This window comes from Oncorhynchus nerka, linkage group LG10 (genome assembly GCF_034236695.1).
Source record: "Oncorhynchus nerka isolate Pitt River linkage group LG10, Oner_Uvic_2.0, whole genome shotgun sequence".
Classification (NCBI taxonomy): domain Eukaryota; kingdom Metazoa; phylum Chordata; class Actinopteri; order Salmoniformes; family Salmonidae; genus Oncorhynchus; species Oncorhynchus nerka.
In genome coordinates this window covers 8,507,724-8,524,396 of record NC_088405.1, presented here as the reverse complement: position 1 = coordinate 8,524,396, position 16,673 = coordinate 8,507,724, and the positions used below count along the sequence as shown (strand labels likewise).

The 16,673-nt window shown below is 45.3% G+C and overlaps 1 protein-coding gene across 1 annotated transcript in view; it reads right to left on the bottom strand.

Annotated features, from left to right (window-relative positions):
• Window positions 1–1,211: 1,211 nt before the first annotated feature.
• Window positions 1,212–16,673, bottom strand: part of LOC135573613 (transcription elongation regulator 1-like protein) — a 112,679-nt gene continuing 97,217 nt past the window's right edge. Inside the window, exons 5-6 of the mRNA XM_065022876.1 lie at window positions 2,474–2,612; window positions 1,212–1,374 (exon numbers count right to left, since the gene is read on the bottom strand). Coding sequence (XP_064878948.1) covers window positions 1,212–1,374; window positions 2,474–2,612 — 302 coding nt within the window. The remainder of the gene's footprint in view (window positions 1,375–2,473; window positions 2,613–16,673) is intronic.

Genomic DNA, 16,673 nt, shown 5'->3' with positions numbered 1-16,673 from the left:
CAGTAGCGATGGGAGACAGGGGAGAGGGGAAACAGGGAAGAGGGGTGACAGTGGAGAGGGGAGACCGTAGAAAGAGGGAAGACAGTGGAGAGAGGAAACAGGGGAGAGGGGAAACAGGGGAGAGAGGAGACAGTGGAGAGAGGAAACAGGGAGGGGAGACAGTGGAGAGAGGAGACAGTAGACAGAGGAGACAGGGGAGAGGGGAGACAGTGGAGAGAGGAAACAGTGGAGGGGAGACAGTAGAGAGAGGAGACAGTAGAGAGAGGAGACAGGGGAGAGGGGAGACAGTGGCGAGAGGAAACAGGGGAGAGGGGAGACAGTGGAGAGAGGAGACAGGGGAGAGAGGAAACAGGAGGGAGGGGAGACAGTGGAGAGAGGAGACAGGGGAGAGGGGAAACAGGGAAGAGGGGTGACAGTGGAGAGGGGAGACCGTAGAAAGAGGGAAGACAGTGGAGAGAGGAAACAGGGGAGAGGGGAAACAGGGGAGAGAGGAGACAGTGGAGAGAGGAAACAGGGGAGAGGGGAGACAGTGGAGAGAGGAGACAGTAGACAGAAGAGACAGGGGAGAGGGGAGACAGTGGAGAGAGGAAACAGGGGAGGGGAGACAGTAGAGAGAGGAGACAGTAGAGAGAGGAGACAGGGGAGAGGGGAGACAGTGGCGAGAGGAAACAGGGGAGAGGGGAGACAGTGGAGAGAGGAGACAGGGGAGAGGGGAAACAGGGGGAGGGGAGACAGTAGAGAGGGGAGACAGTAGAGAGAGGAGACAGTGGAGAGTGGAGACAGTAGAGAGAGGGAAGACAGTGGAGAGAGGAAACAGGGGAGAGGGGAAACAGGGGAGAGGGGAGACAGTGGAGAGAGGAAACCGGGAAGGGGGGAGACAGTGGAGAGGGTTGGCATGTTTTGAGGGAGCATGCAATTGGAAGAGCTGTGGCCGGAGAATTGAATGTTACTTTCTCTACCATAAGCCACCTCTAACGTTGTTTTAGAGAATTTGGCAGTACATCCAACTGGCCTTACAACTGCAGACCACATGTAACCACGCCAACCCAGGACCTTCACATCCGGCTTCTTCACCTGTGGGATGGTCTGAGACCAGCTACCCAGACAGCTGATGAAACTGTGGGATGGTCTGAGACCAGCTACCCGGACAGCTGATGAAACTGTGGGTTTCCACAACCGAAGACTGTCCGTCCAAACCGCCAGAAACAGTCTCAGGGAACCGTCTCAGAACGACAATCTGCATGCTTGTCGTTCTCACCAGGGGCTGGACTCCACTGCAGTTTGGCGTCGTAACCGACATCAGTGGGAAAATGCTCATCTTTGACGGCCACCACTGGAAGAAGTGTGCTATTCACAGATGAAGCTTCAACTGTTCTGGAGAGATGGCCGACAGTGTTTATGGCGCTCTGTTGGTGAGCGGTTTGCTGATTTAAATGTGAGTGCCCCATGATGTCGGTGGGGTTATGGTGAGGGCATGATGTCGGTGGGGTTATGGTGAGGGCATGATGTCGGTGGGGTTATGGTGAGGGCATGATGTCGGTGGGGTTATGGTGAGGGCATGATGTCGGTGGGGTTATGGTGAGGGCATGATGTCGGTGGGGTTATGGTGAGGGCATGATGTCGGTGGGGTTATGGTGAGGGCATGATGTCGGTGGAGGTATTGGTGAGGGCATGATGTCGGTGGGGTTATGGTGAGGGCATGATGTCGGTGGGGTTATGGTGAGGGCATGATGTCGGTGGGGTTATGGTGAGGGCATGATGTCGGTGGGGTTATGGTGAGGGCATGATGTCGTGGGGTTATGGTGAGGGCATGATGTCGGTGGGGTTATGGTGAGGGCATGATGTCGGTGGGGTTATGGTGAGGGCATGATGTCGGTGGGGTTATGGTGAGGGCATGATGTCGGTGGGGTTATGGTGAGGGCATGATGTCGGTGGGGTTATGGTGAGGGCATGATGTCGGTGGGGTTATGGTGAGGGCATGATGTCGGTGGGGTTAGGTATTGGTGAGGGAGGGCATGATGTCGGTGGGGTTATGGTGAGGGCATGATGTCGGTGGGGTTATGGTGAGGGCATGATGTCGGTGGGGTTATGGTGAGGGCATGATGTCGGTGGGGTTATGGTGAGGGCATGATGTCGGTGGGGTTATGGTGAGGGCATGATGTCGGTGGGGCTATGGTGAGGGCATGATGTCGGTGGGGTTATGGTGAGGGCATGATGTCGGTGGGGTTATGGTGAGGGCAGGCATAACCTACGGACAACAAACACAACTGCATTTTATTGATAGCAATTTGAATGCACAGAGACACTGTGATGAGCTCCTGAGGCCCATTGTCGTGCCATTCATCCACCACCATTCACCTCATGTTTCAGCATGATAATGCACGGCCCCATGTCGCAAGGATCTGTACACAATTCCTGGAAGCTGAAAATGTCCCAGTTCTTCCATTGCCTGCATACTCACAAGACATCTCACCCATTGAGCACGTTTGGGATGCTCTGGATCGACGTGTACGACAGCGTGTTCCAGTTCCCGCCAATATCCAGCAACTTCGCACAGCCATTGAAGAGGATTGGGATAACATTCCACAGGCCACAATCATCAGCCTGATCAACTGTATGTGTCGCGCTGCATGAGGCATATGTCACACCAGATACTGACTGGTTTTCTGATCCACAACCCCACTTTTTATTAAGGTATTTGTGACCAACAGATACATATCTGTATTCCAAGTCATGTGAAATCTATAGATTAGGGCTTCATTTAATTATTTCAATTGATTTATTTCCTTATATGAACTGTAACTCAGTCAAATCTTTGAAATGTTTGCATGTTGGGTTTTATATATATTCTGTCTGTGTGTTTTATAAGATGACATCCAGTGGCCCTTTGGGTACTTCAGATTATAAAAATTGTCTGTAATTATATATATTTTTTTTTAAATCACAAAGCTGTAAAACATCATTTAAACCATTGGTATTCAATAAGAGGGTTTCAGCATGAAAAAAGCTTTTATATATTTTTTACACTTATTTTACTTTGCCGATAGTATTTGTTGTAAAAGGTTTTTGATTGGCAGTTGTAAAAAAAAAAAATTAAATAAAGGTTGTTAAATAATGCCCTTGTTGATTAGATGCTTTAAAGAAATATATTAATGAGGCTGTTTTCTCTTGGACCATCTATTGTATCTACTGGGATACCATGGACAATACGGACACAGATCTACACAATTACAACCATATATTCATCTTTTTATTTTTCAGTATGAAATACCAAAGTTACCATAGATGAACTGTTAATTACCGAAATGAGAGAAGATTCAGTAGTGAAGTATATTTTAGTCGTATTAAATGTCTGCTGTTTTATCTTCAATGTTCATTAGCTGCTGTTGGACTAACGAGGCTGTTCTCACTACAGGCCTGCTGGTGGACTAATGAGGCTGTTGCACATTATCAAAGGAGCTGTGACATCACTCAACAATGGATACCAAAATAAACATCGGCTGACATCAACTACAATATTCTTCAAAACAGTGTACTAGTATTTTTGTGTGCTTTCCCTAATTAAAGCTTATCAAAACAATGACAGCATAAGGTCTGGACTGCATCTGTGTGTGTTTTTGTGTCTCCATATGTCTCCATGTGTCTCTGTATGTCTCCATGTGTGTCTCCGTGTGTCTCCATATGTCTCCATGTGTGTCTCCATATGTCTCCATGTGTGTCTCCATGTCTCCAAGTGTCTCAATATGTCTCCATGTGTGTCTCCATGTCTCCATATGTCTCCATGTGTCTCTGTATGTCTCAATATGTCTCCGTGTGTCTCCATATGTCTCTGTATGTCTCAATATGTCTCCATGTGTCTCCATGTCTCCATGTGTCTCCGTGTGTCTCCATGTGTCCCCATGTCTCCATGTGTGTCTCCATGTGTGTCTCCATGTGTGTCTCCATGTGTGTCTCCGTGTGTCTCCATATGTCTCCATGTGTGTCTCAATATGTCTCCGTGTATGTCTCCATGTGTGTCTCCATATGTCTCCATGAGTGTCTCCATGTGTCTCCATGTGTGTCTCAATATGTCTCCATATGTCTACATGAGTGTCTCCATATGTCTCCATATGTCTCCGTGTGTCTCCATGAGTGTCTCCATGTGTGTCCATGTGTCTCTGTATGTCTCAATATGTCTCCATGTGTCTCCATGTCTCCATGTGTCTCCGTGTGTCTCCATGTGTCCCCATGTCTCCATGTGTCTCCATGTGTGTCTCCATGTGTGTCTCCATATGTCTACATGAGTTTCTCCATATGTCTCCGTGTGTCTCCATGTGTGTCTCCATGTGTGTCTCCATGTGTGTCTCCATGTGTGTCCATGTGTGTCTCCATGTGTCTCCATGTGTGTCTCCATGTGTGTCTCCATGTGTGTCCATGTGTGTCTCCATGTGTGGCCATGTGTGTCTCCATGTGTGTCTCCATGTGTCTCCATATGTCTCCATGTGTGTCTCCATGTGTGTCCATGTGTGTATGTGTGTCTCCATGTCTATGTGTCTCCATGTGTGTGTTTGTGTCTCCATGTGTGTGTTTGTGTCTCCATGTGTGTGTTTGTGTCTCCATGTGTGTCTCCATGTGTGTGTTTGTGTCTCCTTGTGTGTCTCCATGTGTGTCTCCATGTGTGTCTCCATGTGTGTCTCCATGTGTGTGTTTGTGTCTCCATGTGTGTCTCCATGTGTGTCTCCACGTGTGTCTCCATGTGTCTCCATGTGTCTCCATGTGTGTCTCCATGTGTGTCTCCATGTGTGTCTCCATGTCTCCATGTGTCTCCATGTGTGTCTCCATGTGTGTCTCCATGTGTGTCTCCATATGTCTCCATGTGTGTCTCCATGTGTGTCCATGTGTGTGTTTGTGTCTCCATGTGTGTCTGTGTGTCTCCATGTGTGTGTTTGTGTCTCCATGTGTGTCTGTGTGTCTCCATGTCTATGTGTCTCCATGTGTGTCTATGTGTCTCCATGTCTATGTGTCTCCATGTCTATGTGTCTCCATGTGTGTCTATGTGTCTCCATGTCTATGTGTCTCCATGTCTATGTGTCTCCATGTCTATGTGTCTCCATGTCTATGTGTCTCCATGTCTATGTGTCTCCATGTCTCCATGTCTATGTCTCTCCATGTCTATGTGTCTCCATGTCTATGTGTCTCATGTGTGTCTATGTGTCTCCATGTCTATGTGTCTCCATGTCTATGTGTCTCCATGTCTATGTCTCTCCATGTCTATGTGTCTCCATGTCTATGTGTCTCCATGTCTATGTGTCTCCATGTCTATGTGTCTCCATGTCTATGTGTCTCCATGTCTATGTCTCTCCATGTCTATGTCTCTCCATGTCTATGTGTCTCCATGTCTATGTGTCTCCATGTCTATGTGTCTCCATGTCTATGTGTCTCCATGTCTATGTGTCTCCATGTCTATGTGTCTCCATGTCTATGTGTCTCCATGTCTATGTGTCTCCATGTCTATGTGTCTCCATGTCTATGTGTCTCCATGTCTATGTGTCTCCATGTCTATGTGTCTCCATGTCTATGTCTCTCCATGTCTATGTCTCCATGTCTATGTGTCTCCATGTCTATGTGTCTCCATGTCTATGTCTCTCCATGTCTATGTGTCTCCATGTCTATGTCTCCATGTCTATGTGTCTCCATGTCTATGTGTCTCCATGTCTATGTGTCTCCATGTCTATGTGTCTCCATGTCTATGTGTCTCCATGTCTATGTGTCTCCATGTCTATGTGTCTCCATGTCTATGTGTCTCCATGTCTATGTGTCTCCATGTCTATGTGTCTCCATGTCTATGTGTCTCCATGTCTATGTGTCTCCATGTCTATGTGTCTCCATGTCTATGTGTCTCCATGTCTATGTGTCTCCATGTCTATGTGTCTCCATGTCTATGTGTCTATCTATGTCTCTCCATGTCTATGTGTCTCCATGTCTATGTGTCTCCTCCATGTCTATGTGTCTCCATGTCTATGTGTCTCCATGTCTATGTGTCTCCATGTCTATGTGTCTCCATGTCTATGTGTCTCCATGTCTATGTCTCTCCATGTCTATCCATGTGTGTCTCCATGTGTCTCCATGTCTATGTGTCTCCATGTCTATGTGTCTCCATGTCTATGTGTCTCCATGTCTATGTCTCTCCATGTCTATGTGTCTCCATGTCTATGTGTCTCCATGTCTATGTGTCTCCATGTCTATGTGTCTCCATGTCTATGTGTCTCCATGTCTATGTGTCTCCATGTCTATGTGTCTCCATGTCTATGTGTCTCCATGTCTATGTGTCTCCATGTCTATGTCTCTCATGTCTATGTGTCTCCATGTCTATGTGTCTCCATGTCTATGTGTCTCCATGTCTATATGTCTCCATGTCTATGTGTCTCCATGTCTATGTGTCTCCATGTCTATGTGTCTCCATGTCTATGTCTCTCCATGTCTATGTGTCTCCATGTCTATGTGTCTCCATGTCTATGTGTCTCCATGTCTATGTGTCTCCATGTCTATGTGTCTCCATGTCTATGTGTCTCCTATGTGTCTCCATGTCTATGTGTCTCCATGTGTGTCTCCATGTCTATGTGTCTCCATGTCTATGTGTCTCCATGTCTATGTGTCTCCATGTCTATGTGTCTCCATGTCTATGTGTCTCCATGTCTATGTGTCTCCATGTCTATGTGTCTCCATGTCTATGTGTCTCCATGTCTATGTGTCTGTCTATGTGTCTCCATGTCTATGTGTCTCCATGTCTATGTGTCTCCATGTCTATGTGTCTCCATGTCTATGTGTCTCCATGTCTATGTGTCTCCATGTCTATGTGTCTCCATGTCTATGTGTCTCCATGTCTATGTGTCTCCATGTCTATGTGTCTCCATGTCTATGTGTCTCCATGTCTCCATGTGTCTCCATGTCTATGTGTCTCCATGTGTCTCCATGTGTCTCCATGTCTATGTGTCTCCATGTCTATGTGTCTCCATGTCTATGTGTCTCCATGTCTATGTGTCTCCATGTCTATGTGTCTCCATGTCTATGTGTCTCCATGTCTATGTGTCTCCATGTCTATGTGTCTCCATGTCTATGTGTCTCCATGTCTATGTGTCTCCATGTCTATGTGTCTCCATGTCTATGTGTCTCCATGTCTATGTGTCTCCATGTGTATGTGTCTCCATGTCTATGTGTCTATGTCTCTCCATGTCTATGTGTCTCCATGTCTATGTGTCTCCATGTCTATGTGTCTCCATGTCTATGTGTCTCCATGTGTGTCTCCATGTCTATGTCTCTCCATGTCTATGTCTATGTGTCTCCATGTCTATGTGTCTCCATGTCTATGTGTCTCCATGTCTATGTGTCTCCATGTCTATGTGTCTCCATGTCTATGTGTCTCCATGTCTATGTGTCTCCATGTCTATGTGTCTCCATGTCTATGTGTCTCCATGTCTATGTGTCTCCATGTGTCTCCATGTCTATGTGTCTCCATGTCTATGTGTCTCCATGTCTATGTGTCTCCATGTCTATGTGTCTCCATGTGTCTCTCATGTCTATGTGTCTCCATGTCTATGTGTCTCCATGTCTATGTGTCTCCATGTCTATGTCTCTCATGTCTATGTGTCTCCATGTCTATGTGTCTCCATGTCTATGTGTCTCCATGTCTATGTGTCTCCATGTCTATGTGTCTCCATGTCTATGTGTCTCCATGTCTATGTGTCTCCATGTCTCTCCATGTCTATGTCTCCATGTCTATGTGTCTCCATGTGTCTCCATGTCTATGTGTCTCCATGTGTGTCTCCATGTCTATGTCTCCATGTCTATGTCTATGTCTATGTGTCTCCATGTCTATGTGTCTCATGTCTATGTGTCTCCATGTCTATGTGTCTCCATGTCTATGTGTCTCTCTCCATGTCTATGTGTCTCCATGTCTATGTGTCTATGTCTATGTCTCCATGTCTATGTGTCTCCATGTCTATGTGTCTCCATGTCTATGTGTCTCCATGTCTATGTGTCTCCATGTCTATGTCTATGTGTCTCCATGTCTATGTGTCTCCATGTCTATGTGTCTCCATGTCTATGTGTCTCCATGTCTATGTGTCTCCATGTCTATGTGTCTCCATGTCTATGTGTCTCCATGTCTATGTGTCTCCATGTCTATGTGTCTCCATGTCTATGTGTCTCCATGTCTATGTGTCTCCATGTCTATGTGTCTCCATGTCTATGTGTCTCCATGTCTATGTCTCTCCATGTCTATGTGTCTCCATGTCTATGTGTCTCCATGTCTATGTGTCTCCATGTCTATGTGTCTCCATGTCTATGTGTCTCCATGTCTATGTGTCTCCATGTCTATGTGTCTCCATGTCTATGTGTCTCCATGTCTATGTGTCTCCATGTCTATGTGTCTCCATGTCTATGTCTCTCCATGTCTATGTGTCTCCATGTCTATGTGTCTCCATGTCTCTCCATGTCTATGTGTCTCCATGTCTATGTGTCTCCATGTCTATGTGTCTCCATGTCTGTGTGTCTCCATGTCTATGTGTCTCCATGTCTGTGTCTCTCCATGTCTATGTGTCTCCATGTCTATGTGTCTATGTGTCTCCATGTGTGTGTCTATGTGTCTCCATGTCTCCATGTGTGTCTCCATGTCTATGTGTCTCCATCTATGTGTCTCCATGTCTATGTGTCTCCATGTCTATGTGTCTCCATGTCTATGTCTCTCCATGTCTATGTGTCTCCATGTCTATGTGTCTCCATGTCTATGTGTCTCCATGTCTATGTGTCTCCATGTCTATGTGTCTCCATGTCTATGTGTCTCCATGTCTATGTGTCTCCATGTCTATGTGTCTCCATGTCTATGTGTCTCTCATGTCTATGTGTCTCTCCATGTCTATGTGTCTCCATGTCTATGTGTCTCTCCATGTCTATGTGTCTCCATGTCTATGTGTCTCCATGTCTATGTGTCTCCATGTCTATGTGTCTCCATGTCTATGTCTCTCCATGTCTCCATGTCTCTCCATGTCTATGTGTCTCCATGTCTATGTGTCTCCATGTCTATGTGTCTCCATGTCTATGTGTCTCCATGTCTATGTGTGTCTCCATGTCTATGTGTCTCCATGTCTATGTGTCTCCATGTCTATGTGTCTCCATGTCTATGTCTCCATGTCTATGTGTCTCCATGTCTATGTCTCCATGTCTCCATGTCTATGTGTCTCCATGTCTATGTGTCTCCATGTCTATGTGTCTCCATGTCTATGTGTCTCCATGTCTATGTGTCTCCATGTCTATGTGTCTCCATGTCTATGTGTCTCCATGTCTATGTGTCTCCATGTCTATGTGTCTCCATGTCTATGTGTCTCCATGTCTATGTGTCTCCATGTCTATGTGTCTCCATGTCTATGTGTCTCCATGTCTATGTGTCTCCATGTCTATGTGTCTCCATGTCTATGTGTCTCCATGTCTATGTGTCTCCATGTCTATGTGTCTCCATGTCTATGTCCATGTCTATGTGTCTCATGTCTATGTGTCTCCATGTCTATGTGTCTCCATGTCTATGTGTCTCCATGTCTATGTGTCTCCATGTCTATGTGTCTCCATGTCTATGTGTCTCCATGTCTATGTCTCCATGTCTATGTGTCTCCATGTCTATGTGTCTCCATGTCTATGTGTCTCCATGTCTATGTGTCTCCATGTCTATGTGTCTCCATGTCTATGTGTCTCCATGTCTATGTGTCTCCATGTCTATGTGTCTCCATGTCTATGTGTCTCCATGTCTATGTGTCTCCATGTCTATGTGTCTCCATGTCTATGTGTCTCCATGTCTATGTGTCTCCATGTCTATGTGTCTCCATGTCTATGTGTCTCCATGTCTATGTCTCTCCATGTCTATGTGTCTCCATGTCTATGTGTCTCCATGTCTATGTGTCTCCATGTCTATGTGTCTCCATGTCTATGTGTCTCCATGTGTCTCCATGTCTATGTGTCTCCATGTCTATGTGTCTCCATGTCTATGTGTCTCCATGTGTCTCCATGTCTATGTGTCTCCATGTCTATGTGTCTCCATGTCTATGTCTCTCCATGTCTATGTGTCTCCATGTCTATGTGTCTCCATGTCTATGTGTCTCCATGTCTATATGTCTCCATGTCTGTGTCTCCATGTCTATGTGTCTCCATGTCTATATGTCTATGTGTCTCCATGTGTCTCCATGTCTATGTGTCTCCATGTGTCTCCATGTCTATGTGTCTCCATGTCTATGTGTCTCCATGTGTCTCCATGTCTATGTGTCTCCATGTCTATGTCTCTCCATGTCTATGTGTCTCATGTGTGTCTATGTGTCTCCATGTCTATGTGTCTCCATGTCTATGTGTCTCCATGTCTATGTCTCTCCATGTCTATGTCTCCCATGTCTCCATGTGTGTCTCCATGTCTATGTGTCTCCATGTCTATGTGTCTCCATGTCTATGTGTCTCCATGTCTATGTCTCTCCATGTCTATGTGTCTCCATGTCTATGTGTCTCTGTCTATGTCTCTCCATGTCTATGTGTCTCCATGTCTATGTGTCTCCATGTCTATGTGTCTCCATGTCTATGTGTCTCCATGTCTATGTGTCTCCATGTCTATGTGTCTCCATGTCTATGTGTCTCCATCTCCATGTCTATGTGTCCATGTCTATGTCTCCATGTCTATGTGTCTCCATGTCTATGTGTCTCCATGTCTATGTGTCTCCATGTCTATGTGTCTCCATGTCTATGTGTCTCCATGTCTATGTGTCTCCATGTCTATGTGTCTCCATGTCTATGTGTCTCCATGTCTATGTGTCTCCATGTCTATGTGTCTCCATGTCTATGTGTCTCCATGTCTATGTGTCTCCTATGTGTCTCCATGTCTATGTCTCCATGTCTATGTGTCTCCATGTCTCCATGTGTCTCCATGTCTATGTGTCTCCATGTCTATGTGTCTCCATGTCTCCATGTGTCTCCATGTCTATGTGTCTCCATGTCTATGTGTCTCCATGTCTATGTGTCTCCATGTGTGTCTGTGTCTCCATGTCTATGTGTCTCCATGTCTATGTGTCTCCATGTCTATGTGTCTCCATGTCTATGTGTCTCCATGTGTCTCCATGTCTATGTGTCTCCATGTCTATGTGTCTCCTCCATGTCTATGTGTCTCCATGTCTATGTGTCTCCATGTCTATGTGTCTCCATGTCTATGTGTCTCCATGTCTATGTGTCTCCATGTCTCCATGTGTCTCCATGTCTATGTCTCTCCATGTCTATGTGTCTCCATGTCTATGTGTCTCATGTCTATGTGTCTCCATGTCTATGTGTCTCCATGTCTATGTGTCTCCATGTCTATGTCTATGTGTCTCCATGTCTATGTGTCTCCATGTCTATGTGTCTCCATGTCTATGTGTCTCCATGTCTATGTGTCTCCATGTCTATATGTCTCCATGTGTCTCCATGTCTATGTGTCTCCATGTCTATGTGTCTCCATGTCTATGTCTCTCCATGTCTATGTGTCTCCATGTCTATGTGTCTCATGTGTGTCTATGTGTCTCCATGTCTATGTGTCTCCATGTCTATGTGTCTCCATGTCTATGTGTCTCCATGTCTATGTGTCTCCATGTCTATGTCTCTCCATGTCTATGTGTCTCATGTGTGTCTATGTGTCTCCATGTCTATGTGTCTCCATGTCTATGTGTCTCCATGTCTATGTCTCTCCATGTCTATGTGTCTCCATGTCTATGTCTCTCCATGTCTGTCTATGTGTCTCCATGTCTATGTGTCTCCATGTCTATGTGTCTCCATGTCTATGTGTCTCCATATCTATGTCTCTCCATGTCTATGTGTCTCCATGTCTATGTGTCTCCATGTCTATGTGTCTCCATGTCTATGTGTCTCCATGTCTATGTGTCTCCATGTCTGTGTGTCTCCATGTCTATGTGTCTCCATGTGTGTCTATGTGTCTCCATGTCTTTGTCTCTCCATGTCTATGTGTCTCCATGTCTATGTCTCTCCATGTCTATGTCTCTCCATGTCTATGTCTCTCCATGTCTATGTGTCTCCATGTCTATGTCTCTCCATGTCTATGTGTCTCCATGTCTATGTCTCTCCATGTCTATGTCTCTCCATGTCTATGTGTCTCCATGTCTATGTGTCTCCATGTCTATGTGTCTCCATGTCTATGTGTCTCCATGTCTATGTCTCTCCATGTCTATGTCTCTCCATGTCTATGTGTCTCCATGTCTATGTGTCTCCATGTCTATGTCTCTCCATGTCTATGTGTCTCCATTTCTATATGTCTCCATGTCTATGTCTCTCCATGTATATGTGTCTCCATGTCTATGTCTCGCCATGTCCATGTGTCTCCATGTGTGTCTCCATGTATATGTGTCTCCATGTCCATGTGTCTCCATGTCTATGTGTCTCCGTGTCTATGTATCTCCATGTCTATGTGTCTCCATGTCTATGTGTCTCCATGTCTGTGTCTCCATGTCTATGTGTCTCCATGTGTGTCTATGTGTCTCCATGTGTGTCTATGTGTCTCCATGTCTATGTGTCTCCATGTCTATGTGTCTCCGTGTCTATGTGTCTCCATGTCTATGTGTCTCCATGTCTATGTGTCTCCATGTCTATGTGTCTCCATGTCTATGTGTCTCCATGTCTATGTGTCTCCATGTCTATGTGTCTCCATGTCTATATGTCTCCATGTCTATGTGTCTCCATGTCTATGTGTCTCCATGTGTGTCTATGTCTCTCCATGTGTGTTTGTGTGTCTCCATGTCTATGTGTCTCCATGTCTATGTGTCTCCATGTCTATGTGTCTCCATGTCTATGTCTCTCCATGTCTATGTGTCTCCATGTCTATGTCTCTCCATGTCTATGTGTCTCCATGTCTATGTGTCTCCATGTCTATGTCTCTCCATGTCTATGTGTCTCCATGTCTATGTGTCTCCATGTCTATGTGTCTCCATGTCTATGTGTCTCCATGTCTATGTGTCTCCATGTCTATGTGTCTCCATGTCTATGTGTCTCCATGTCTATGTGTCTCCATGTCTATGTGTCTCCATGTCTATGTGTCTCCATGTCTATGTGTCTCCATGTCTATGTCTCTCCATGTCTATGTGTCTCCATGTCTATGTGTCTCCATGTCTATGTCTCTCCATGTCTATGTGTCTCCATGTCTATGTCTCTCCGTGTCTATGTGTCTCCATGTCTATGTGTCTGTGTGTCTATGTGTCTCCATGTCTATGTGTCTCCATGTGTGTCTCCATGTCTATGTGTCTCCATGTCTATGTCTCCATGTCTATGTGTCTCCATGTCTATGTGTCTCCATGTCTATGTCTCTCCATGTCTATGTGTCTCCATGTCTATGTGTCTCCATGTCTATGTGTCTCCATGTCTATGTCTATGTGTCTCCATGTCTATGTGTCTCCATGTCTATGTGTCTCCATGTCTATGTGTCTCCATGTCTATGTCTCCATGTGTGTCTCCATGTCTATGTGTCTCCATGTCTATGTGTCTCCATGTCTATGTGTCTCCATGTCTATGTGTCTCCATGTCTATGTGTCTCCATGTCTATGTGTCTCCATGTCTATGTGTCTCCATGTCTATGTGTCTCCATGTCTATGTGTCTCCATGTCTATGTGTCTCCATGTCTATGTGTCTCCATGTCTATGTGTCTCCATGTCTATGTGTCTCCATGTCTATGTGTCTCCATGTCTATGTCTCTCCATGTCTATGTCTCTCCATGTCTATGTGTCTCCATGTCTATGTCTCTCCATGTCTATGTGTCTCCATGTGTGTCTATGTGTCTCCATGTCTATGTGTCTCCATGTCTATGTGTCTCCATGTGTGTCTATGTGTCTCCATGTCTATGTGTCTCCATGTCTATGTGTCTCCATGTCTATGTGTCTCCATGTGTGTCTATGTGTCTCCATGTCTATGTGTCTCCATGTCTATGTGTCTCCATGTCTGTCTATGTGTCTCCATGTCTATGTGTCTCCATGTCTATGTGTCTCCATGTCTATGTGTCTCCATGTCTATGTGTCTCCATGTCTATGTGTCTCCATGTCTATGTGTCTCCATGTCTATGTGTCTCCATGTCTATATGTCTCCATGTGTCTCCATGTCTATGTGTCTCCATGTCTATGTGTCTCCATGTCTATGTGTCTCCATGTCTATGTGTCTCAATGTGTGTCTATGTGTCTCCATGTCTGTCTCTCCATGTCTATGTGTCTCCATGTCTATGTGTCTCATGTGTGTCTATGTGTCTCCATGTCTGTCTCTCCATGTCTATGTGTCTCCATGTCTATGTGTCTCCATGTCTGTGTGTCTCCATGTCTATGTGTCTCCATGTGTGTCTATGTGTCTCCATGTCTATGTCTCTCCATGTCTATGTGTCTCCATGTCTATATGTCTCCATATCTATGTGTCTCCATGTCTGTGTCTGTGTCTATGTGTCTCCATGTCTATGTGTCTCCATGTCTATGTGTCTCCATGTCTATGTGTCTCCATGTCTATGTCTCCCCATGTCTATGTGTCTCCATGTCTATGTGTCTCCATGTCTATGTCTCTCCATGTCTATGTGTCTCCATGTCTATGTGTCTCCATGTCTATGTGTCTCCATGTCTATGTGTCTCCATGTCTATGTGTCTCCATGTCTATGTGTCTCCATGTCTATGTGTCTCCATGTGTGTCTATGTGTCTCCATGTCTATGTGTCTCCATGTCTATGTGTCTCCATGTGTCTCCATGTGTCTCTCCATGTCTATGTGTCTCCATGTCTATGTCTCCATGTCTATGTGTCTCCATGTCTATGTGTCTCCATGTCTATGTGTCTCCATGTCTATGTGTCTCCATGTGTCTCCATGTCTATGTGTCTCCATGTCTATGTGTCTCCATGTCTATGTGTCTCCATGTCTATGTCTCTCCATGTCTATGTGTCTCCATGTCTATGTGTCTCCATGTCTATGTGTCTCCATGTCTATGTGTCTCCATGTCTATGTGTCTCCATGTCTATGTCTCTCCATGTCTATGTGTCTCCATGTCTATGTGTCTCCATGTCTATGTGTCTCCATGTCTATGTGTCTCCATGTCTATGTGTCTCCATGTCTATGTGTCTCCATGTCTCCATGTGTCTCCATGTCTATATGTGTCTCCATGTCTATGTGTCTCCATGTCTATGTCTCTCCATGTCTATGTGTCTCCATGTGTCTATGTGTCTCCATGTCTATGTGTCCATGTCTATGTGTCTCATGTGTGTCTATGTGTCTCCATGTCTATGTGTCTCCATGTCTATGTGTCTCCATGTCTATGTCTCTCCATGTCTGTCTATGTGTCTCCATGTCTATGTGTCTCCATGTCTATGTGTCTCCATGTCTATGTGTCTCCATGTCTATGTCTCTCCATGTCTATGTGTCTCCATGTCTATGTGTCTCCATGTCTATGTGTCTCCATGTCTATGTCTCTCCATGTCTATGTGTCTCCATGTCTATGTGTCTCCATGTCTATGTGTCTCCATGTCTATGTGTCTCCATGTCTATGTGTCTCCATGTCTATGTGTCTCCATGTCTATGTGTCTCCATGTCTATGTGTCTCCATGTCTATGTCCATGTCTCCTCCATGTCTATGTGTCTCCATGTCTATGTGTCTCCATGTCTATGTCTCTCCATGTCTATGTGTCTCCATGTCTATGTGTCTCCATGTCTATGTGTCTCCATGTCTATGTGTCTCCATGTCTATGTCTCTCCATGTCTATGTGTCTCCATGTCTATGTGTCTCCATGTCTATGTGTCTCCATGTCTATGTGTCTCCATGTCTATGTGTCTCCATGTCTATGTGTCTCCATGTCTATGTGTCTCCATGTCTATGTCTCTCCATGTCTATGTGTCTCCATGTCTATGTGTCTCCATGTCTATGTGTCTCCATGTCTATGTGTCTCCATGTCTATGTGTCTCCATGTCTATGTGTCTCCATGTCTATGTGTCTCCATGTCTATGTCTCTCCATGTCTATGTGTCTCCATGTCTATGTGTCCTCCATGTCTATGTGTCTCCATGTCTATGTGTCTCCATGTCTATGTGTCTCCATGTCTATGTGTCTCCATGTCTATGTGTCTCCATGTCTATGTGTCTCCATGTCTATGTGTCTCCATGTCTATGTGTCTCCATGTCTATGTGTCTCCATGTCTATGTGTCTCCATGTCTATGTGTCTCCATGTCTATATGTCTATGTGTCTCCATGTCTATGTGTCTCCATGTCTATGTGTCTCCATGTCTATGTGTCTCCATGTCTATGTGTCTCCATGTCTATGTGTCTCCATGTCTATGTGTCTCCATGTCTATGTGTCTCCATGTCTATGTGTCTCCATGTCTATGTGTCTCCATGTCTATGTGTCTCCATGTGTCTCCATGTCTATGTCTCTCCATGTCTATGTGTCTCCATGTCTATGTGTCTCCATGTGTCTCCATGTCTATGTGTCCATGTCTCTCCATGTCTATGTGTCTCCATGTGTGTTGTCTCTCCATGTCTATGTGTCTCCATGTCTATGTGTCTCCATGTCTATGTGTCTCCATGTCTATGTGTCTCCATGTCTATGTGTCTCCATGTCTATGTGTCTCCATGTCTATGTGTCTCCATGTCTATGTGTCTCCATGTCTATGTGTCTCCA